Here is a 23,924-nt window from a genome sequence, read left to right on the forward strand (position 1 = left end):
TAGTGAATAAACAATCCATTACTGATTAATATGTATGAATTAATTACCAGACTCAGTGAATTGATTCTGCTTGTTTTTCTGTTTTTGTTTTTTGAGAGGGAGTCTCACTCTGTAGCCAGGCTGGAGTGCAGTGGCGCGATCTCGGCTCACTGCAATCTCTGCCTTCCAGGTTCAAGCGTTTCTCCTGCCTCAGCCTCCTGAGTAGCTGGGACTACAGGTGTGCCACCACGCCCAGCTAATTTTCTATTTTTAGTAGACACGGGGTTTCACCATGTTGGCCATGATGTTTTCAATCTCTTGACCTCATGATCCACCCCCCTTAGCCTCCCAAAGAGCTGGGATTATAGACGTGAACCACCATGCCCACCTCTGCTTGTTTTTGAAGGGGGAAAAACGTGTGCATTTTCTTTTTTTCTTTTGAGTTGGGAGTCTCACTCTGTGGCCCAGGCTGAAGTGCAGTGGTGCAATCTTGGCTCACTGCAACCTCCACCTCTTGGGTTCAAACAATTCTCTGCCTCAGCCTTCCTAGCAGCTGGGATTACAGGCATCTGCCACCACGTCTGGCAAATTTTTGTATTTTTAGTAGAGAAGGGGTTTCACCATGCTGACCAGGCTGATCTTAAACTCCTGACCTCGTGATCCACCCACCTCTGCCTCCCAAAGTGCTGGGATTACTGGCGTGAGCCACTGCACCTGTCCCAGGGTGTGCATTTTCTTAATATATATGTATAAAATGTTGAAGTTCAGAATACGCTTTTTAACCCACTTCTAACCCAGGAACTTAGGAGATGGGTTGGGCCTGTGTCACAAGAACAACAGGAACTGAGTAGTAAGTAAAACATAAAGTTAAATTAGACCCAAGACAGCCAGGCATGGTGGCTCATGCCTGTAATCTCAATACCTTAGGAGGCCAAGATGGGAGGATGGCTTGAGCCCAGGAGTTCAAGACCAGCCTGGGCAACAAAGTGAGACTCTGTCTCCACAAATGATACATTTAAAAATTAGCCAGACATGGTGGTGCACACCTGTAGTCCCAGCTTAGGAGGCTGAGTTAGAGAATCACTTGAGCCTGAGACATCAAGGCTGCAGTGAGCCATGATTGTGCCACTGCACTCCAGTCTGGGGAGAGCAAGACCCTTTCTCAAAAAAAAAAAAAAAAAAAAAAAGCGTAGGATACATAATATGGATGAAACTCACAAAGTTGAACACAAGAAGCCAGACACAAAATAATGCATATGGTCTGATTCCATTTATATAAAGTACAAAGACCAGCAAAACCCATCTAAGGAGTTAGAAGATAGGATAATGGTTATCCTGGCCTGTGGGGAGTGGGGGGCAGTGGTAACAACTGAAAGGAATAACTAAAAGGGGGCACTAAGGGGCTTCCAAGGACTGATGATGTCCTGTTTCTTCAACTGGGCACGCTTTATACATTACTGTCTTTATATACACTGTATATAGGTGTGTTCAGTGTGAAAACTCAGCTATACAGTCATGATTTGTGCTCCTATCTATATATATTGTGTATATGTATGGGTGTGTGTATATATAATACATATTTATATACACACAAGTCATTACATATAATTAAAAGTTTAAAAATTAACCTAGACCAAGAGGAAAGCTTAAAACCAGTTGAATTCTTAGCACAATGCAGAAATTTTCCATTGAAAAGAAAAAAATATTGTTATAAATAGAAGCATCATTCAAGGTCACACATAAAATCTGGACCAAAGTCTAAGTTCTAATGGGCAATGAGCAGGGTTTCCAGAGAGCAAGCATTAAATACTGTCTACCCAGGATGACAGCAGATGTTCTCATGGTGTTCACAGGTAGGGAAGTGGGCCCGGATAACCCTTCCCATCGTTGACAAATTCTACCAAATGAAGACATTCTGCTTCAAGTTTTTACTGATTTTATTTTAATTATAATATCCTATATTTGCCAACAATGTTCAACTCACCTTTTTAAATTAAATATGCTTTCAAATCTTAATAATTCCTGAATATGGTGAGGTTTAAGCAAAAACAAAGATTCAACTTCTAAATTTTGTAACTTTTTAATTAAAATTTAAGACATCACAGGCCTTGTGATGCAAATCGCTAACGCCTGTATTATACTACATGAAATTCCTCCATGGCCTGGCAGGCATTCTAGCCCTCTACCTACTTCACAGATGAGGAAATTGTCATTTCCAGTTTTATTAACCACTGTATTCTGGGAGCCCAGGCCCCTGCCTGTCGAGCAGTAAGCACTCAACAAACGTGCACGAAATGAACGAAGGAGGCTTGGAGAGGTTGTGTAAATTGCCCAGGTCACCCACCCTTCCTGGATGGCCCCGGCCCTCTTTAAAAATCAATCCAACAGGAAGGCGACCAGCGGAACTGGGTGATGATCCTGAAGTGAGCCACACGAGATGTGGCCCAGACTTCCGCATGCAGCCTGCCCTCGGGTCTCCTGGAGTCTCCCCAGGTCGGGCGCCTCAGCTTTGGTGAGAGTCACACGCGACACACCCTCTTACTCAGAGACGAATCGCTCTGTTGCCTCCCCTCGCTGACCACAGGTGCTCCAGGGCTCTTTCTAAAGGAGACAGCTATTCCAGCCGGGAGGCTGGAGTCTCCCGGCCTGAAGGCCCCGGGGTGTGAGGGATGGGTTTGCCTGGAAGGAGAGGAAGTGGCCGCGCGGCTTTAATCATCGGGGCTAGTCCCCGGCGGGCCTCGGGGGACAGGGAAACTGGAGGCGGCCTTAAAGCGGCGAGATGAGAGGTCGCAAGAGGAGCTGCAGAGTGAGCGTGCGTCCAGCTTCTCGCCGCCAAACCGCCCTTCCGCCACCCTTTGCCCTTAAAAATCTGCAGACTGCGCCTCCTCTCCGAGGGAGCGAGACCTAGCAGGCCCGGGGCTGGGCGTGCCCTCGCCTGCCCCGCCGCGCGCTGCCCTCAGCCGGGCCGCTGGGGGCCGCGCAGGGCGGAGACAGTGCACCTGGCACATTGTGCCCGGCGGGCGGCGGACACCGAGCCTCAGCGGGAGGTCCCGGCGCAGCTTCGCCAGCGCGCCCTGGCTCCAGCCCACCCCTGCTGCAGCCTTGGCTGGGCAGCCGCCGACACTGGACGCCCCCCGCTCCCAACTTCGCCAGCGCCTCCTCCCCGGCTCTGCGCCGGGCGGTTTGTAGGGACTCAGCTCTCCACGTGCAAGTCTGTGAAGCGGCACGCAACAGGCTCCTGGAAAGGAGGTGGGTGCTCCGGTACTAGGGCTGGGGAGCTGGAGGTTCGGAGGCTTTGATGGGCACCAGTAGCTCCTGATCCCCCTACCCCCTTTCTTTCTGCAGCCTCTTGTACTTAAATGGCTGTTGATTGAAAATAATTTCGTCTGGATGTGACCACCTTCTCCTGCCCTATGCATCTGGCCACACGAAACAAACTTTCAGTCCAGCCTTAATGGGAGTAAGGGGCATGCTTATCCACCCAACATCCGCCCCAGGTCCTGCAGAGCTGGCAAAAGACAGGCTGAGTGGCCTTCGGGCACCAAACACCTTCAGATCTTCCAGGGGAAGCGTCGGGGACTGTCTTCCCCTCCTTCTTCTCTTTCCTCCTTCCTGCTCTCCATCCCTCCATCCCTCCTTCCCTGCTTTCCTTTCTTTCTTTGATTTTCTGCGAAGGGCTGTTGAGCTTCACGTCTGCCAGTAGCTTTGCTTCTTGTTTTGGTCTCCTTAGATGCGTTTTCCTGGCTGAAGTTTGCTGCTATCCTTGACAAGTAACAGCTTGCTGCAGACTAGAAGTTCACTCAAAAATGAAGGCGCAGAAAGATAGGAGAGGAATGCGGGAAAACCAGCTTGTCTAACTTTAGCCTGCGTTTTGTCGTAAAGGGAATCAGCATCTACCTATTGCCTAAATGCATAGTGTTTTAATCACCCAGGTTAGGAAAAGAAAAGACCTTATATCGGATTGTCCAGTGAAATAAGCAGTAAGGAATCACCTTTAAAAGTTATTTTCTTTATACACAAAACTTTTTTTTTTTTTTTTTTTTTTTTGAGACGGAGTCTCGCTCTGTCTACAGGCCCCAGGCTGGAGTGCAGTGGCCGGATCCCGGCTCACTGCAACCTCCGCCTCCTGGATTCAAGCAGTTCTCCTGCCTCAGCCTCCAGAGTAGCTGAAACTACAGGCGTGCACCACCATGCCCAGCTAATTTTTGTATTTTTTTAATAGAGACAGGGTTTCACCATGTTGGCCACAATGGTCTTGAACTCCTGACCTTGCGATCCGCCCGCCTCAGCCTCCCAAAGTGCTGGGATTACAGGCGTGAGCCACCACGCCAGGCCCCAAAACATTTTAAATAACTAGACCTCCCAATCATAGAAATTGTAAGGATCTTAAAGTCAAACAGTTCAATGCCAAGTTATGAGGTTGACGATGGGGCATCTTTTTTTGTCTGCTCATTGGGCAAGATTCATGTTGATAGAAATGCTTAGTAAAGGCAACTGAGAATTCAGTTCATGCAGTTTAAGGAGTTTTCTTTCATTTTGGCATTACAACATTATCAGAGTGGTTTCCCAGTGTGGTGGATAAGAGTTTGAAGTTAGAAAGAAAGACCTGGATTTCCATCTGGCTCCAGCATCTCACTTGCTGTGTGACCTCAGACAAGTTGCTTCATCTCTCTGAGCCTGCGTTTACTCATTTCTAAATGAAATTGTTGGGAGGATGAAAAGGGATAATGGAAGACAGGAGTTAACACAGAGCACATCATCCAGTCGGCAGGTGATACAGGATACCTGAAGCCGATGATGACAGAGGCAAGCAGTTAGGCCTAATGCAGTCACTGACTAAACCACTCCCCATGCAGAGGGTTCTGTGTGTGCCTCTGTGCATGGAGAGTAGATGCATTGCATGCTTCTGACTATAAAAACATAAGGAGCTACTTCTGAACTCTTAAATTTGATTCTAATCATAAAATGTGTCCCAAATCTGTTCAGATTTGGAGTATTAAATGTATCTATGTAACATATTTTGAGATTCTCTTATGCTTACAAATGAGGAGTTTCAAGTGAACACACAGAACAGATATGACACTGGTTGTTGAATTATCATTAAAAGTAATGTTCGTCAGATGTTACCGACATTCCTGGCTTAATATTGATCTGAATAGGTTGAAGGGAGGAACTGAGTATGGCCACAAACCAGCAACATCTGGAGCCTGTTAAGAAATGCATGGCCCCACTCAGCAAGGTGGTTCATGCCTGTAATCCCAGCACTGTGGGAGGCAGAGGTGAGCAGTTCACGAGGTCAGGAGATCGAGACCATCCTGGCCAACATGGTGAAACCCCATCTCTACTAAAAATACAAAAATTAGCTGGGCATGGTGGCATCTGCCTGTAATCCCAGCTACTCAGGAGGCTGAGGCAGGAAAATTGCTTAAACCTGGGAGGTGGATGTTGCAGTGAGCTGAGATCACGGGCAACCTCCAGTTTGGGTGACAAAGCAAGACACCGTCTCCAAAAAAAAAAAAGAAAGAAAGAAATGCATGGCCCCTCCCCGGGCCTGCTGATAGAATATGCATTTTAATAGAATCCCTGGGGGATTTGTGTATATCCTCAGTTAGAGGAGCCCTTTCTTAGGAGTTTGAGTGCACTGATGTTTCTCAAAAATAGGCCTTATGAAAACAGATTTCTCATAAGCTGGCTTTACATGGTAAAGTGAAAAAGACTCATTATCATTTAAATGATGTTTACTTTAAATGTTTAAAACAGCCAAGGACTGTAGCATTATTTATTTCTGTTTAAAAGTAAGAGAGAACTGACACCTCACGTTTTGTTTAAGTTCTGCCGATTTTGGATTCCAGTGTTCCTGTTACCCTCCAAAACGTTTCAGTTGTGAATGTTCTCTCTTGCTAGCTTCTCCAGTTAGGGGAAAACTATGGGTTTGAAGTTCACACCCCCATCTGTACCTTGAAGAGCGAGCTTTTTATATCTGTTACTCCTGTTTTTAAGTCTTTTGCCAAAGATGTATCCAAAAACTTAATTGGTGCATTTATATAATCTATTTTTACATGATATAAAACAATAATAAGTAAATCAAATACATGGCAATAATTATTAATAACCCATATCTTTATATGCACTTAAGGTAAAACTATGTATTACAATGACAGAAATAGGATTTTGGCTTTTTAAATTTTTTGAGCTTTATTATAAAATATAAATTTTTGTAGGAGGAATGTAATAATATACATTAAAGATATTAGAGATAAGAGATTTTAATGACATCCCTTAAGCGTCAACTTTATTGAAGTATAATTTGCATACAACAAAATGTATTCAATGGTAGTATATTTTAAATCTGTGCATTTTACTACATGCAAATTATACCTTAATAAAATTGATTTTTTAAAAAGGTAACATGGAAGATTGCCTATTGCCAGGTAGCTGAGAGAAGGTCAAAAGAAGTCAATAGAGAGAGGAAATGAAGATCGAAGCATTGAGTGGACGAAGAAAATACAGAGCCAAATGGTCTTGGATGAGTGGGTGAATGAAAAATGAAGTACATAAATTTAGACAGTTTGAGACCATTTTTATAAAATTTTTTGTTTTTAAAGTTAAGATGCTGAATTTAATATCTGGAGTATCAGAAACTTTGCAGAGTTTTTTGAAGAGGAGGTTAAAATGAAAAACGAAACGAAAAACAGAAATTTTGCTCTGCAAGTCTCCTGGCACGTCCCGTTTCCTTCCCACATTCCAATCTATGTCTGCCTTTGTGTTCAGAAGACACCAGCATTTGCCACAATGCTGTCATCCACTGACTTTACATCTGCCTCCTGGGAGCTTGTGGTTCGCGTTGATAATCCCAGTGAAGAAGAGCAGAAAGATGTCACACTGCGAGTGTCTGGAGACCTTCATGTCGGGGGAGTGATGCTCAAGTTAGTAGAACAGATCAGTAAGTTACTCCTGCTTTATGGTTTCTCTGCATTTGAAACCCTCTCTGTTGCATCGCTGCTAATGGCTGGTCTAGGTTTTTCTGATCATCTATCTTGTAGTGGCCTGGGGAGCAATCCCCCACCCCCCATCCCAGAGGAAAGAGAAATAGAGAGCCCAGGCTGGGTGCTGTGGCTCACACTTGTAATCCCAGCACTTTGGGAGGCCAAGGTGGGCAGATCACCTGAGGTCAGGAGTTAGAGAACAGCCTGACCAACATGGCGAAACCCCATCTCTACTAAAAATATAAAAATTAGCCAAGCATGGTGGTAGGCACCTGTAATCCCAGGTACTCAGAAGCCTGAGGCAAGAGAATCATTTGAACCCAGGAGGTGAAGGTTGCAGTGAGCCAAGATTGTGCCGCTGCACTCCAGCCTGTGCAAAAGAGCAAGACTCAGTCTCAAAGAAAAAAATACAAAAACTTGAGTCTTTGGTGCCAAGTAAAGTTCCCAGCAGGTATAATGCTGGACTTCAGCAGGGATGGAACCCATTCCACTAGTGACATCTAATGTGGCTTTAGGTAGCTTGGCATTTGAATGCTGTGTTAATTCTCTGTTTATACTTGATAGCTTAGTGATAAATTGGTGCTGCAATGTCTTTTAACACTTATCCACCACTTACTACTCTCCCTGTTTAAGGAAAGAAATCTTCAGTGTTCCATTCTTCACATCAGGAGTCAACATTGTCAACCTAGAATTTAATAACATTCTCTTTTCATTGTGCTTATTTTACCTTCTATTTAAGGCCTTGGAGGCTGGCTTTTCATTTACTCTAGCAAGATAGCTTTTTTTTTTTTTAAGTAAGTCCTTATTGACATATAATATACATACAGAAAAGTTCACTTATTATAAACAAGGGTTCATTTATCTTAAACAGTTCAATGAATGTTCTCTAAGTCTTGTAACCACTCAGATCAAGAAATAGAACATCACCTGTTCCCCACCCCAGCTCCATACCTTGACCTCTCCCAGTCACTGTCGCCAAGGGTAACCACTATCCTGACCAATAACACCGCAGGAATAATATGCCTTATTTTGAACTTTATACAAATGAGATTATAAAAGATATACTCTTATACATTGACTTTCTTTCACTCAAAATTATGTCTGTGACAGTTATCCCTATTGTTGCCTATTGTTTTGGTTCATTTTATTGCTGTACAAGATTCCATTGTATGAATATGCCACAATTATTTATCCATTTACCTCTTAATGGACATTTGGATTGTTTCCATTCTCGTGCACTTACAGAAAAAGCTGCTATAACACCTGTCTTTCAGCGATCATTTCTGTTGGGTGGTATAGCTCAAATTAAAAAATGATGATTCATAAGGTTTTCCAAAATACTTGTGCCAGTTTATGCTTCTACTAACAGCATTAAGAGGAGAGTTTTCTGGTTGGGTGCGGTGGCTCACATCTGTAATCCCAGCACTTTGGGAGGTCGAGGCGGGTGGATCACGAGGTCAGGAGTTCAAGACCAGCTTGGCCAACATAGTGAAAACCTGTCTCTACTAAACATACAAAAATTAGCCTGGCATGGTGGCACACACTTGTAGTCTCAGCTACTCATGAGGCTGAAGCAGGAGAATTGCTTGAACCTAGGAGGCGGAGGTTGCGGTGGGCTGAGATTGCACCACTGCACCACTGCACTCCAGCCTGGGCAACAGAGCAGGACCCTGCCTCGAAAAAAAAAGAGAGAGGGAGAGAAACATTTAAAGAAAAATAAGAAAACAAAGATACAGATAGCTCTTCATTTTGCAAAATAAAAGATTGAAAATTGACTCCAACATTGATGAAGGGAAAAGATTGTATTTTAATGCCAACGTTAAGGGAGAGAAAAGATTTGACATTAATGCTAACATTGACAGGGAGAAAAGATGTTAACTCTGACTTCAGTTTAAACACTTTGGATATGGTGGTACTGATAAAGAGGTGGACATTACTAAGAAGAATGAAATGTCAGTTGTACAGTACTTCTGTGTGGTCTTCAGGGCCTATTGATACTCCCTTGTGACACAGTGGTGTAAGGATACATTTCTGTAAGAGAAATAATCTTGATTAAACACAGTCAGGTGCTGTTGGCCTTCTGAGAAAGGGCCCTGGCACAGAGAGATGTTAGCAGGGAACTTTAGGTTCATTGTGAACACATTTTTATATTTCTTTTCCTCCACAGTATTTAAACATAAATGATGGTAAGGTTCAGTCCCTATTACTTCCCTGGAGACTTTGGAAAGAAGCCAAGGGTTATTGAGCCTGGAATTGTAAAAGGCGATGGGGAGCTGAAGATCAGTTTTGGTTTCTGTTTTTTGCACACGATGAAATTGACTCTGCAGCTCCAGGACCCTCCATGCTGGGCTCTCTCTCATTTTACTTAATTGCGTTTTCATTTTTGCAGACATATCCCAAGACTGGTCAGACTTTGCTCTTTGGTGGGAACAGAAGCGTTTCTGGCTTCTGAAAACCCACTGGACCCTGGACAAATATGGGGTCCAGGCAGATGCAAAGCTTCTCTTCACCCCTCAGCATAAAATGCTGCGCCTTCGCCTGCCAAATTTGAAGATGGTGAGGTTGCGAGTCAGCTTCTCAGCCGTGGTTTTTAAAGCTGTCAGTGATATCTGCAAAACCCTGAGTGAGTATCCTGGAAGGGCCCCTGTGCCCTTTAGACTCTTGCAAAGGAGGATGGGAAAATTATGTGTGCATTCTGCCTACTTTAAGCAATGGACTAGAGAACATTCACCTATTAGGAAGCACACGTTTAAGCCCGGTTCTGGATATTGCAGCCATTTAAGTGTAGTTAAGCCCAGTGGAACATTACTGGCATAAATCAGGTACATCTCCACAAAACTTAAAACTATTCCAGACCAGGTGCAGTGGTTCATGCCTGTAATCTCAGCACTTTGGGAGGACAAGACAGGCAGATCATGAGGTCAAGAGATCGAGACCATCCTGGCCAACATGGTGAAAATCCATCTCTACTAAAAATACAAAACTTAGCTGGGCATGGTAACGCATGCTTATAGTCCCAGATACTTGGAAGGTGGAGGCAGGAGAATTGCTTTAACCCAGGAGATAGAGGTTACAGTGAGCCGAGATCGTGCCATTGTACCCTAGGCTGGGCAACAAAGAGAGACTCTGTCTCAAAAAAAAAAAAAAAAAAAAAAAAAAACTATTCCACAAGAGATTTGTAAATAGACAAGATAAATCATTAAGATTGCCCCCACAAATTTATTTATCCAAGCTATACTCAAACATTATTATACAGTATTTAAGATAAAAAAAAAGAATTGTATTAAATACTTAATCACCATAAAGCTATGTATCTTAATTGTTTTTGAGATAATTGTGTTGCAAAGTCTTAATTGCTTCATTAAGAACTGGCTCAAGTAAATAACTGTTCACAAAAATCACTTATGAAGTGATTAAGCATAAAAGTATACTTAATTGTAAATTTAAACCTAATTACTTATAGATTTGGTATCCTATAATTTACAGTCTTAAAGACAACACTACCCAAACCATTCTTTTCTTTATAAAACTCCATAAAGGGAAAGACACACCATGAAGGTATTCTCATTTTATATTTTTTGAAAGTATTATAATCATTGATTCCAAAACCAAAAGTCAACATCTGAACCCAGAATAGATAATATGTAGTGAGTAATCTATTTTTTCCATTAAACCATAAACTACTTTATTCACTCATTCAGCAAATATTTATTGAGCACCTACTGTTTCCCAGGCATTGTGGTGAAAGCCAGGGATACACTAGTGATACAGAGCTAAAATCCCTGCCCACCTGGAGCTTGCATTTTAGCAGGCAGAGGCAGACACTAACCAATAAATGTAAATGTAACAAATTTTAAAATATAAATGTAACAAATAAAAAAAGAATGTAAGAGGTTAAAATGGGATGGATAGTACTTAAAAAAAGAGAAAACCTATCAGCAGGATTGGAAATGCCAGGGTTGGGCAGTGGGGGCTGGTATGGTATATGAAATGGAGTGAGGGCAGAAACCGTTTCCTGAACATCTCTGCATTCCTCACTCCAGTCACAATGCTCAGCACACAATAACTATTGAGTGAACAAATGAACAGAACGTTTCATTACAGAATGTAAGTTGCAGTCTTGTCCATGGTGTGCAAATGGCAAGCATGAGGACACCTTATTTTTTGGCAATATTCTAATGAAGATTTGAAAACAAAGTAGATGATTAAATAAAATAGTATATTCTACATACCACAGTAGAATAGAAGCACACATCATAGTTGAGGCCAAAAACTTAAAGCTTTCAAATAAACAGAAGCAGTCAGTTGTTCTCTTTTCCTGATTATCTCTTTGTGGTAGTTTTAAAGGCTCACTTGGTGTTTCTAATCATTGCATTTTATACCTTAACAATTGAAGTGAAATAAAATTCAGCAGTTTAGTGGTTTTTTTCTATTCTTGAAGAATAGAAAAGATGCAAATATTGGCCTTGAAGATACAGGTGTTTCTGTTTCGTTGTTTTGCTTTTAGTGCTCACAGGGGAATTTTTTATTCATGACCGGGTTTTGTGAATAAATTATGCATTTGGAATGGTCACAGGTGTGTTGCAACCTGACAGTCTTTGGCTGCTGGGGAGAGTCAAGCTAAATTGCTAGGCTCAGTTTCAACACTGAGCAGTGTATGAATTAAATGATGAGAGAACCTAATGGAATCAGTGCACTTACCTTCAACAAAGCTGACCAGAGACTAAAAGTCCACATTAATTAGCTTTTACCTGGAATGATAGCCACTAGTGTAATTAAAGGTTATCAGCAATTCTAATCAACAATTATAAACATATTTGATTAATGGGGGAAATGGAGATTATCAAAGTTTCAGCTCCCAGAAGCAGACCCTGAGATAAGGATTCAAATACAAATAGTTTATTTAGGAGTTGATGCCAGGAAATACTGCTGGTACAGGGAAGTAAGACAGAAAAGAAGAGTGTCACCAACCAAGTTACACTTCAGCAGCTGGTGACTTCTGGGAGAGAGTGTAGACACAGCCTCAGGGTAAGGATGTTTATGCAGCACTGTGGACAATCACTGAAGGCCACTCTTGAGGAGCATTCATTCCCTGAATGTGTGGGCTGTTGCATGTGTAGGTAGGCAGTGCAGACCCTGGCCAGCTGTTGGAGCAAAGCCTCTGGCAGAAAGACACATGGTCTAGATTCCACCCGCAGCCAGGTGAGGACCAGGAAGATATGGGCAGGGCATGAGGACATCGCCACAGGGATGGAATGAGTTGATGGGCAGTGCATAAAGGAAAGACTTTCAAGATCTGTGGTCTATAAAGAAAAAGGAAGCAGGACCTTTGTTGGTTGTTTAAAAAACTGGAAAAAGGAAAGGGAGAGGGAGCAAGGAAGAGAAACGTATTAGTTCATTTTCATGCTGCTGATAAAGACATACCCAAGACTGGATAATTTACAAAAGAAACAGGTTTAATGGACTTACATTTCCACGTGGCCGGGGAGGCCTCACAATCATGGCAGAAGGCGAGGAGGAGCAAGTCATGTCTTACATGGATGGCAGCAGGCAGAGAGAGGTTGTGCAGGGAAACTCCTTATAAAACCATCAGATCAGCCAGGCATGGTGGCTCATACCTGTAATACCAGCACTTTGGGAGGCCGAGGTGGGCAGATCACAAGGTCAGGAGTTTGAGACCAGCCTGGCCAACATGATGAAACCCTGTCTCTACTAAAAATGCAAAAATTAGCCAGGCATGGTGGTGGGAACCTGTAATCTCAGTTACTTGGGAGGCTGAGGCAGGAGAATTGCTTGAAATTGGAAGACGGAGGTTGCAGTGAACCAAAATCATCCTACTGCACTCCAGCCTGGTAAACAAGAGCAACACTCTGTCTCAAAAAAAAAAAATCAGATCTTGTGAGACTTAATCACTATCAAGAGAACAGCACAGGAAAGACCCACCCCCATGATTCAATTACTTCCCACTGGGTCCCTCCCTCAACACGTGGGAATCCAAGATGAGACTTGGGTGGAGACACAGCCAAACCATATCAGGAAGAAAGGCGAGAAAGAGGTAAAGTTGGTGGTAAATAGGTAATGAGAATAGCATAATGCCAATAACGGCTGAAGCTGAGCAGGGAGCACATGAAGGGGACATTATACCATTCCCTTTGCCTTGGATACATTTGAAATACTTTTACAATAAATTTTTTTAACTAGAAATTTCACTAGACTGAATCTCCCTCCACTATTTTCTCCCCCAACCTACTTTGGAGGTCTTGGTTCCCCTTTCCCCTTGTATTTCTTCAAAAGGGATGCAGTTTAGTCCCATTTACTTTTCAGAAATTTCCTATGATTTCAAATGCACAAAATGACTCTGAGTCTAGAAGGATTTTTCTTTTTACTTTCTCTTTTTCTTCATTTTTAAAAAAATTTTATTTCCAGATATTAGAAGATCAGAAGAGCTTTCCTTGTTAAAGCCTTCTGGTGACTATTTTAAGAAGAAGAAGAAAAAAGACAAAAATAATAAGGAACCTGTAATTGAAGATATTCTAAACCTAGAGAGTTCTCCAACAGCTTCTGGTTCACCAGGTAAGATTTGTGACAGGTGTTTTGTTGTTTGAATGTAGAATAAAATTCAAGAGGATAATACACCTCTCCTCCCACCCCTTCCAAACAAAGGAGAAATTAAATTGCAGAACTGATGTGGTAGGAAAGGCTATCTAGTTGTTTAGAATTAACGGAAATGTGTTTCAGGCTCTTTTTTTTCAACAAGCATGCTTAATAACTCATTATTTGAATTGTACATCTCATGTTGCTGAGGAATGCAAAATTTTAGTACCACTGACCACAAATTTGGGATAAAGAGTGATATTTAGAGAAAAGATAAGTGGCTGGGCGTGGTGGCAGGTGCCTGTAATCCCAGCTACTCTGGAGGCTGAGGCAGGAGAATCACTTGAACCCAGGAGGTGGATGCACTCCAGCCTGGGCAACAAATAAGACTCGTTCTCAAAAAAAAAAAAAAAAAGAAAGAAAGAAAGAAAATAGATGGTCCCCAATGTTTGTCTGTGTTGATTTTGGGAGGCTTATTTGAGTTCCAAGGCTTTTGATGAGCTGAATGTACAGATAAGACTATTACTTGTCTATTACTAATCTCTCTACCATCATGATCCATATTATTATTTTGTGTGTGTGTGTGTTTGTGTGGTTTTGAGATGGAGTTTCACTCTTGTTGCCCAAGCTGGAGTACAATGGCATGATCTCGGCTCACCACAACCTCCACCTTCCTGAGTTCAAGCGATTTTCCTGCCTTAGTCTCCCGAGTAGCTGGGATTACAGGCATGTGCCACCACGCCTGGCTAATTTTGTATTTTTAGTAGAGACAGGGTTTCTCCATGTTGGTCAGGCTAGCCTTGAACTCCTGACTTCAGGTGATCCACCTGCCTCAGTCTCCCAAAGTGCTAGATTACAGGCATGAGCCACCGTGCCCGGCCTTTTTTTTTTGTTTTTTGAGGTGAAGTCTTGGTATGTTTCCCTGGCTGGTCTCAAACTCCTAGGCTCAAGCAATCCTCCAACCTTAGCCTCCCAAGTAGCTAGGATTATAGACGTGGGCCACAGTGCCCAGCTTGACTTGTATTATTTTAAATGGTGCCAACATTTAAAGTTAAAACTCATTTTAGTGTAAGTAATGTTAATATTTTCCTGAAGATTTCTATCCCTGGATTCTCATATCATAGTTCATGCTCCCCTTGCCTTGCAGCAAGTCCTGGTTTATACAGTAAAACCATGACCCCCATATATGACCCCATCAGTGGAACACCAGCATCATCCACCATGACTTGGTTCAGTGACAGCCCTTTGACGGAGCAAAACTGCAGCATCCTGGCATTCAGCCAACCCCCCCAGTCCCCAGAAGCACTTGCGGATATGTACCAGCCTCGGTCTCTGATTGATAAAGCCAAGCTCAATGCAGGGTAAGGACACGGCTCCTTTGACTTCTCCCTGAGCTAGTGCCGACATAGTAAGAGTAGGGGCATGTTTCATTTTCAAGTTGGTAGGCCTAGGGATTGTACTTTATTTGCAAAAGTCAGTGCTGATTTTAGTATCAAAGGGGAAAAATTCAGTCTTTGGTCATTTCAGTATATTTAACGTGTGTCTAAACCCAGGTTTGGGTAACACAATAGATTTACTATCTGTGAATACCAATTCTTTGCCACTGCAGATATGGAAAGCATATTTTATGGGATGTAGGGGAGCTAATAAGTGTGTTGTCCCCAGGGGTCAGTGGGGGAGATCCCAGGTGGCCCACCAGGCTTACACTGTCTTTTGTAGAATCCCACTCTTCTTTTTAGGCATTCTAATGAGCAAGTCCTTGAGCTCTGTTTGAAATGGTCTCAGAAAATATACCCAGACTATTTCTGAAGCTACCATTTCCGTTGTTCCCTATTACCTACCAGGTAAAGTCAAACTTGTCAACAGCATTCAACTCCCTAGAAGAGCTGGCCCCAGCAAGTGTCTCCACATCCTCCTGCGCTCTTACCACCCCATGCCACCAGGTGCACACTCACTCTTTCTGTCACTATGTCCCCTGCAGGACCAGTCCCTTTGTGGGAAGTAGAAAAATTCCTCTTCAAAGTTTCCTTTCGTGTTTAAAAAAAAAAATGTACAAGTGTTAAGAATAAGAGTTTGTTTTAAACACTTTCTTCAAAATCCTTCTTGCTTTTTGCTAAAAGCCCTGTCCTATGTAGCGTTAGACATGCTTACAGGCACGTAGTACATTCTATGTCCTTGTATGTCTGAAATGTCTGTGCTGGATGTGCTCATAGGCATGTCCCAGCCTGCAGCCTCTGCCCCTTCCTTATTTGGATTTCCTTTTTTTGCTTTCCATTGCTTTTACCTGTTTAAAAAAGTTTCAAGCTATTAGCCAATCAAGTTTTAAATTGTGAGGTCTGGCTCCAGCCAATGGAAATCAAACACAGCAGTAAAAGCAACCCCAAATGCGTAAAAAATAAATATGTCTGCTTTCCTTTGTTCGTTGTACCCTTGTGACAAAATTGCTAACAGGAGTACCCTTTCTGCGGGAAGTAAAAAAAAAAAATGCTTTGCTAAAAAATCCTTGGTGCCAATACTAATTTTTCTCCACGGCACCAAAAAGAAAAATTTTACACATAACACCCCTTTACCAAGTGGTCAGTCCCTGCCTGTCCTTTAAGGCCCAGCCACATGCTGTCTCCTGCTCAAGGATGACCTTCAAGATCACCCTCCTCCTTTCCTGACACGTTGCTCACTCTAACGTCACAATGTCCCTTTGTTATGAGGCTTGGTCTCCCCCAGCAGACTGTCAACTCCTTTAGGATGGTGATTTCATGTTGGTCATCCTCTTTGCCCACCAGGGCCTAACATAACAGAAGTTCAAGTCATTGTTATTCAGTGGTATTGAATGACACTCATTCCCCTCTTATTTTGTTAACTTTTAATCTCCATTCCTCCACCCCTCACCATTTCCCAATTTTTATTTCTCAACTCTAGAACTCCACCTTGTATTGTAGTACAGGAACCCCTAGCCACATGCGGATATTTAAATGTGGATTGGATTTTTAATTAATTAAAATTAAAATGAGGCACTAACAGCCACATTCAGCTGAGGCTAATGCATCGAACAGCACAGATACAAGTATTTCTCTCATTGCAGAAAGTTCTAGACAGTAACACAGAGCTGGCATTGGGGCAAACCATCTGGTAAAAGGAGAAGTGGTGTGGGCACTCAGGACATATGGATTCTCAAGCTGGCCCCATAACCAGGCCTGTGCATTTTTTTTTTTTTTTTTTTTTTTTTTTTTGAGACACTGTCGTCCAGGCTGGAGTGCAATGGCACAATCTTGGCTCACTGCAACCTCCACCTCCTGAGTTCCAGTGATTCTCCTGCCTGCCTCAGCCTCCCAAGTAGCTGAGATTACAGGCAGTTGCCACATGCCTGGCTGATTTTTGCATTTTTAGTAGAGATAGGGTTTCAGCACGTTGCCCAGGCTGGTCTTGAACTCCTGACCTCAGGTGATTTGCCCGCCTTGGCCTCCCAAAGCACTGGGATTACAGGCGTGAGCCACCACACCCGGCCAAGGCCTGTGACCTTTAAGAATGATCTAATGTCATTCAGACTGTGTCTCTTCGTCTACAAAGATGAGATAATGGGAACTGCCCTGGCCTCTTTATTGGATTACTTTAGAGTACCCATGAGAAAAAAAATCTATAAAGCACTTTCAAAACTATAAGATAAAATGCAAATATAAGCTATTATTATAGGCTTACTGGTTTTTGGTTATACAGGTTAAGTACCCCTTATCCAAAATGCTTGAGACCAGAAGTGTTTTGGATTTGGGAATTTTTTTTTTACATTTTTTCAGAATTTGGAGATATTTGCATTATACTCACCACTGAGCATCCGCAATCCAAAATTCTGAAATTCAAAATGCTTCAGCGAGGCTGGACGCAATGACCCAGCCTATAATCCCAGCACTTTGGGAGGCCAAGGCAGGCAGATCACCTGAAGTCAGGAGTTCAAGACTAGCCTTGACTAGCCATCATGGAGAAACCCCCTCTGTACTAAAAATGCAAAACTTAGCTGGGCATGGTGGCACACATCTGTAGTCCCAGCTACTCAAGAAGCTGAGGCAGGAGAATCACTTAAACCCGGAAGGCGGAGGCTGCAGTGAACCAACATCACACTACTGCACTCCGGCCTGGGTGACAGAGCAAGACTACGGCTCAAAAAAAAAAAAGAAAAGAAAAAGAAAAAACCGCTTCGGTGAGCATTTCTTTTGAGCATCAGGTCAGTGCTCAGAAAGTGTCAGATTTTGGAGCATTTCAGGTTTTCAAATTAGGGCTACTCAATCTGAATGACCCTGATTTTGTTTAAGGATATATATGTAATATATAATATGTAACATAATAATATAATGGATAGATGTAAAATTGATTGGCTTCTAAAACTCACACTATTGTTTTCTAGTTGGCTGGACTCCTCACGCTCCCTTATGGAACAAGGCATCCACGAGGATGAGCAGCTGCTGTTACGATTTAAATACTACTCTTTCTTCGACTTGAATCCTAAAGTAAGAAACTTTTTCTCTGTTCCCTTTGTCTTTTTAATATGAATGCATGGAAGTATCAAGTTGAGGCATTTGGTTATGAACATGAGGATGAATTTATTTGTGTGATCGCCTGTTTAGCCCTGTTGGGTGAGAGTGATACATGGACCCTGGTCTGTGAATTTTTATCCTTTGGTTTCTACTGAGCACGGTAAGCTGCTACCGAGTTAGCTGGAGTCTCTAGGGATCTTAGTGCCTAGCATGGCCACGCACCGCCCCTCCCCATTCGCAGGAATGGTCAAACAAGGCAAGAGCGGCTCACAGAGCTGGAGTTCTTAATGCTGAGGAAGGAAAGGAGTTGTCAGAGGTCAGGGTTAAAGGCAGCTTCCCGTGAACAAGCTAGGACCACATGATGGTACACACAGGACTCCGCACTTCAATGCCTACTCTTTGGAATTGAGGGAAAGGGATCATCTATGTAATCCCTTTTTCTCAGCGGGTCACCCAGATGGTCGTCAACTCCATTTTCACTGCACATCTCCCACCTAAAGTCTATCAGAATAACGAATGAGTGAGGTAAGTCCTTTGAACTTCTGCCTCTTCCTTGTTCCTGATACGCTGGCTTGTAGAGCTGAGAGTCAGCAGTACGATGGCCCGATGTCAATGATGTAAACTGGATGACTGCCCCTCTGAGCGCACAGGGTCACTGTGTTCCGTGTGAACCCTGTGCTGTTTTTTCTGTGTTGTTGCTCTTTTCCATTTACTGCCAGACACCTGGGGACCTTGCTTTGGTCAGCCTTTCTGTACAGACCCTTTCCTCTACGGCAGTGCTTCTACCTCTTCTCCTTGGTTCTGATTGCAGGTCTGGTCTGCAAAGGCTCACCTCAGCTTCCACTGTTTCCCCAACTGGCATCTTCAGAACAAACCTTGTTCCTTGTCATTTCTAAGGAGAGGTTCCTGCTCAGTCCTTGATTTTTATCCCAAGGACCAAGCTTGTATCTGGAATGCGTAAGTGAATCATGACAAAAGGGCAGATTTTGGCTTTTCTTCAAGAAAATCTTCAGGAGAAATTACTGTACTTCTTCTCCTATACAGTTGGCTTGGTTTTGTTTTTTTTTTTTTTTTTAACTGTACTGTGAATTATGCAACTGTCCACGTTTTTTTGTTTTCGTTTTTGTTTTTGCATTGTCTGCTAAAACCAAAGCCATACTTTTTTATTTTATTTTTAAGCCTCGTTCATGGCTCAACTTTAGTCTTTCCCTGCTTAACTCTTAATTTAAGCTATCTTGTTGTATGACGTCTGTTCTAATAAGCTGCTTTACATTTTTTTCTGAAAATAGATAACATATAAATAAAATATGCCCATGCATTTTCTAATTGCTAAGTCAATAATTTGGTCCCATCTTATGTCTTCAAATCTGTGCCCCATCTGTTGTTTGTTTATATGTTTATTTATTGAGCAACTACTGTAGGCCAAGAACTAAGTTGGGTACTGAGAACTCAAAACTGTTGTATATTAAAATAATGTTTTCCAATTAATAAGATACATAGGATTACAAAATAAAATAGTTATAATGAACTGTAGTGACCAAACCCTTTTTCGAAATGTATAGAGTAATATATTTGTAGTTAATTGAGCAAATAAGATCTGATGCCAGTTGTTGTAACTACCATAATTTCAAAGTAGTGAGGTAGGTGAGCATTACTTGAAGACAGCAGCAACAACTGACATACAGAAGGGAAGAAGTCTTGGTTCTGGTGGTCACAGAGTGACAAGTACTCTGCAGTGTTGTGGTTCGTGGCTCGTGCTCATCATGAGAGGAAATGCTAAATTTCCATTAGAAGTCGATGCAAATGGAGAGGTTGTGTTTCCTCATGGAAGTTTGTGGACCACCTGGTAATCAAACTCCCAAGTCCAAGAACCCCAGATCAGAACCCCCGCACTGAAACCACATTCAGGTTCCACTCTTTCCAGAAAGGAGCTTTTTTCTACTTTTGGTCACATGGGACTTTGCCTTCTCTGAGCCACAGCTGAGGACTGCACAGTTTCAGGACTCACGCCTCTAATCACTCCACGTCTGGATTTTTTTTCTACAAATAGAGAACCAAGTCCTTGGAGACAGAGACCACATCTGGTACTTCCTTTGCCCCCCCACCCCACATGCTGTGAGTCAGGCTTTCCCACTTTAGGCACCTGATCGATGATAGGATCACTCAGCCCTTGGGGAACCTTACAGCAGTTTCTTTGCCAAGAGACTCCCCCATTCAATCTCCTGCTTCTGAGTTGAGCTTGAGCCAAAAAGAATGCAGTTCAGTCATCTATCCCCTGAAAAAATGTCAAGAACATGTAAGTGACTTCACAGTCAAATAAGCCAGATAATGGCAGATCATTGGTATCAATATAGAGGAGTAGGGTTAAATATGTATTTGTCTAAAAAGTAGAAGAAAGGAAATGAATCATACTCCAGAAGGGGACAAGGACACTGAAGCTGAGGGTCACAAGGGCTATTGTCTCAGGCTCTTTGGCCTCCAGCCTCCGCTTGCTTAATTGGTGAGGGGCTCCCTCTTCGTAGCCTAAGAAGTGAAACCTATTTGAATCTGACAGCCACACACAGAACCTGTCAACCCAAAGGTGACAGGAAGACTCGGGATAGCGGGACATGGCTTTGGGGCACACAGTGATCCTCAGCCACTTTACTACCTATGGCAGAGCTCCCTTCCCTCCCCTCTTAAAATTAGAAATAAAATTAAGTTTAGGACTCCTACTCTGCACTGCAAAAATATAGGGGGATATAGAAATTTGTGATGTAGGCCAGGCACAGTGGCTCATGCTTGTAATCTCAGCACTTTGGGAGGCCAAGGCGGGTGGATCACCTGAGGTTGAGAGTTTGAAACCAGACTGACCAACATGGAGAAACCATGTCTGGGCATGGTGGCGCATGCCTGTAATCCCAGCTACTTGGGAGGCTAAGGCAGGAGAATCGCTTGAACCTGGGAGGCGGAGGTTGTGGTAAGTCCAGATCACACCACTGCACTCCAGCCTGGGCGACAGAGACAGACTCCATCTAAAAAAAAAATTAAAAAGATGTAGTTTGTGTTCTCATGGCAGCTATAATTAACTCTAAGAAGAGGAGAGAGCACTCATGAAGCCACTGCAAATTTACAAGGCACCCTAAAAGTAGGAACTAAAATCTCCAGTGAGGACTAAGGAGCTGCTCTGGCTTTCAGAGGAGAGATGCATACTGGCCACAGGTCCTTAGTAACAGGTACTGATTAAAATCTCAGATATATAAAATGCTAGAATTTAGCATTTCAAAAATAATAGACTCCTCCGGGCACAGTGGCTCATGCCTGTAATTGCAACACTTTGGGAGGCCGAATCGCGCAGATCACTGAGGTTAGAAGTTCAAGACCAGCTTGGCCAAGATAGTGAAACCCCATCTCTACTAAAAATACAAAAGTTAACCAGGTGTGGTGGTATGCGCCTGTAATCCCAGCTACTTGGGAGGCTAAGGCAGAGAAATCACTTGAACCCAGGAGGCAGAGGTTGCAGTGAGCCAAGATTGCACCATCGCACTACAGCCTGGGCAACAAGAGCAAAACTCTGTCTCAAAAAATAAATAAATAAAATAATAATAAACTCAAAAAATGAAAATTTTACACCTGGCAGAAAAACACTATAAGCAAAGTAAAAGTCTTTACAACACATACTACAAACAAAAGACTAATTTCTCTAATATGGAAAGAGCTCCTAAAAATCAATAATAAGAAGACCAACAACCCAGTAGCCTAGTAGGCAAAGGATGTAAACATATTGTTCATAGAAAAGGAACTACAATGCTTTATAGTGGCAAAGATCAAAAAGTTTCACATACTATCTTGGCAAGAGTGTCAGGAAATGGGCTCTCTCATATACTGCTTGTAGGTCAAAGTACAATTAGTTTATGGAAGGCAATTTGGCAGTCATTCTGCATAGCTTTGATTCAGCCAATCCACTCCTACCTAGGTAGTTATAGCACGGTTACACTCACACATGCAAACTGACATGTGTGTATACAAAGACAGTTATTATATGATTTGTTTTAGGAAAAGACTGGAAACCACCTAAATGCCCATCGCTAGAGAACTGGTTAAATACATTATGATACATTCATACCATGTTGTTTTTAAAAAGAATGAATCTATTCTTTTTTGATATGAAACAGATTCCAGGTATATTATTAAAAGATGCAAAACACCTCACAGAGAGGCTACCATTGCTGGGGGACAAGGTAGAGAGGGGGACTGACTTTTCAATTGAATACTCTTTTGTCCCTTTTGAGTCCATTCATAAATGGATTCATTTATCATATACTCTTTTGCCCCATTTTAAATGTGTTCAGAATGTGTGAATTAAAAAAACACATATTTTATAACTCTGATAGTTTATAGTATTTTGTGTTTAGTACAGGAAAAGCACATCTGTTTTAATAAGAGCCCTGAGGATACTGAAAGCTGCTCCCGGGCTAATAGGGAATCTCAAGTAATTAGATCTAAATAGTAGCCCCTTCTTAAGAAATAGCAGGAAAACTATGAGAGATACGTTTTGTTATTTGCTTTTATTGTTGGTCGGTGGAATGATGGAGGAGGGTGGAGGGTTTACTGAACCAACTAGACAGGGAGAAACAGGGATTCAAGGAGTGGAGAGGCGGCAGAATCCATGTGGTTCCAGCTTGGGAATTCTGTTTTCTTTTCTTCTTTTTTCTTTTTTTTTTTTTTTTTTCTGTTTGAGACACAGTTTCACTCTGTTGCCCAGGCTGGGGTGCAGTGGCACATTCTTGGGCTCACTGCAACCTCTGCCTCCTGGGTTCAAGCGATTCTCCTGCCTCAGTCTCCCAAAGTATCTGGGACTACAGGCACCCGCCACCACACCTGGCTCATTTTTGTATTTTTAGTAGAGATGGGGTTTCACCATGTTGGCCAGGCTGGTCTCGAACTCCTGACCTCAAGTGATCCTCCAGCCTCAGCCTTTCAAAATGCTTGGATAACAGACCTGAGCCACGGTACCCCACTCTATTTTCAATTATGCAAAGAAAAGGACCAAGGAGAGGGTATGTGTAGCCAACCCCACCAAGGAAACAGTTTGTTTCTAAGTCACTGGAGAATCCATTGAAAGAGTTCTAAGGGCCAGGAGGTGGGGTGGGGGGAGTCCTATAAGGATACCCGTTAATGACCTGTGAAAGATCTGGAACCTTGTGATGCATCCAGCAAAGCTCTGGAGTTTCCTCTCTGGAGGTCTGTTCCCATTTCTCCAGAGACAAGGCTGCATCACAAGGTTCCAGATCTTTCACAGGTCCTGTTTTTCTGTAGATGTAGGTAACTTTTATTTAATTCGTGTTCTTTCAAAGAATTGTTTTATTTGGCATGTAGCAGGGTGTTAGGATGTTCAGGTATGGAAGATTTTATTAAATTGTTGAAGTTTTTATTCACTGCATTGAGAGAAGCCTTATAGAGTAACTTAACTTCCCACTGAGACTCCTGCAGTATTAGCATTGTAAACACTGGGACTAAGTGACTGACTGACATAAAACTGGATATGACGGTGTGTTAATTCCATTCAAATTTCAGTGGCTGCCCATACTATTTAGATTCCATCTGTAAACTGAATTACAGCAGGGGTCTTTTGGGGAGAGATTGGCTGCATGGTTTTTTTGGAATGTGGTTTTTTAGTTGTTATGTTTTGATTGCACTATAATTTACATAACATGAAATTCACTCATTAGGCGAAGTTTTGGTCTACAATGATTTTTGGTCAATTTATACAGACGTGTAACCATCACGCCAATACAGTTTTAAAAACACTTCCAGCCAGGCATCGTGGCTTACGCCTGTAATCACAGCACTTTGGGAGGCC

The 23,924-nt window shown here is 42.5% G+C and overlaps 1 protein-coding gene across 5 annotated transcripts in view; it reads left to right on the forward strand.

Moving 5' to 3' along the window:
• The first annotated feature begins 2,419 nt into the window (after positions 1 to 2,419).
• The window catches only part of FERMT1 (fermitin family member 1), a 46,437-nt gene continuing 24,932 nt past the window's right edge, over positions 2,420 to 23,924 (forward strand). Inside the window, exons 1-6 of one of the 5 annotated variants that reach the window (XM_032295451.1) lie at positions 2,420 to 3,228; positions 6,751 to 6,922; positions 9,355 to 9,588; positions 13,392 to 13,538; positions 14,707 to 14,920; positions 17,953 to 18,055. In XM_032295451.1, coding sequence (XP_032151342.1) covers positions 6,772 to 6,922; positions 9,355 to 9,588; positions 13,392 to 13,538; positions 14,707 to 14,920; positions 17,953 to 18,055 — 849 coding nt within the window. In that variant the 5' untranslated portion in view covers positions 2,420 to 3,228; positions 6,751 to 6,771. Of the gene's footprint in view, positions 3,229 to 6,750; positions 6,923 to 9,354; positions 9,589 to 13,391; positions 13,539 to 14,706; positions 14,921 to 17,952; positions 18,056 to 23,924 lie in introns of those variants that run through there. The other 4 variants (XM_032295453.1, XM_032295452.1, XM_032295454.1 and 1 more) reach the window with 4 other exon arrangements.

This window comes from Sapajus apella, unplaced genomic scaffold (genome assembly GCF_009761245.1).
Source record: "Sapajus apella isolate SASKATOON/1434 unplaced genomic scaffold, GSC_monkey_1.0 scaffold33, whole genome shotgun sequence".
Taxonomy (NCBI): Eukaryota; Metazoa; Chordata; class Mammalia; order Primates; family Cebidae; genus Sapajus; species Sapajus apella.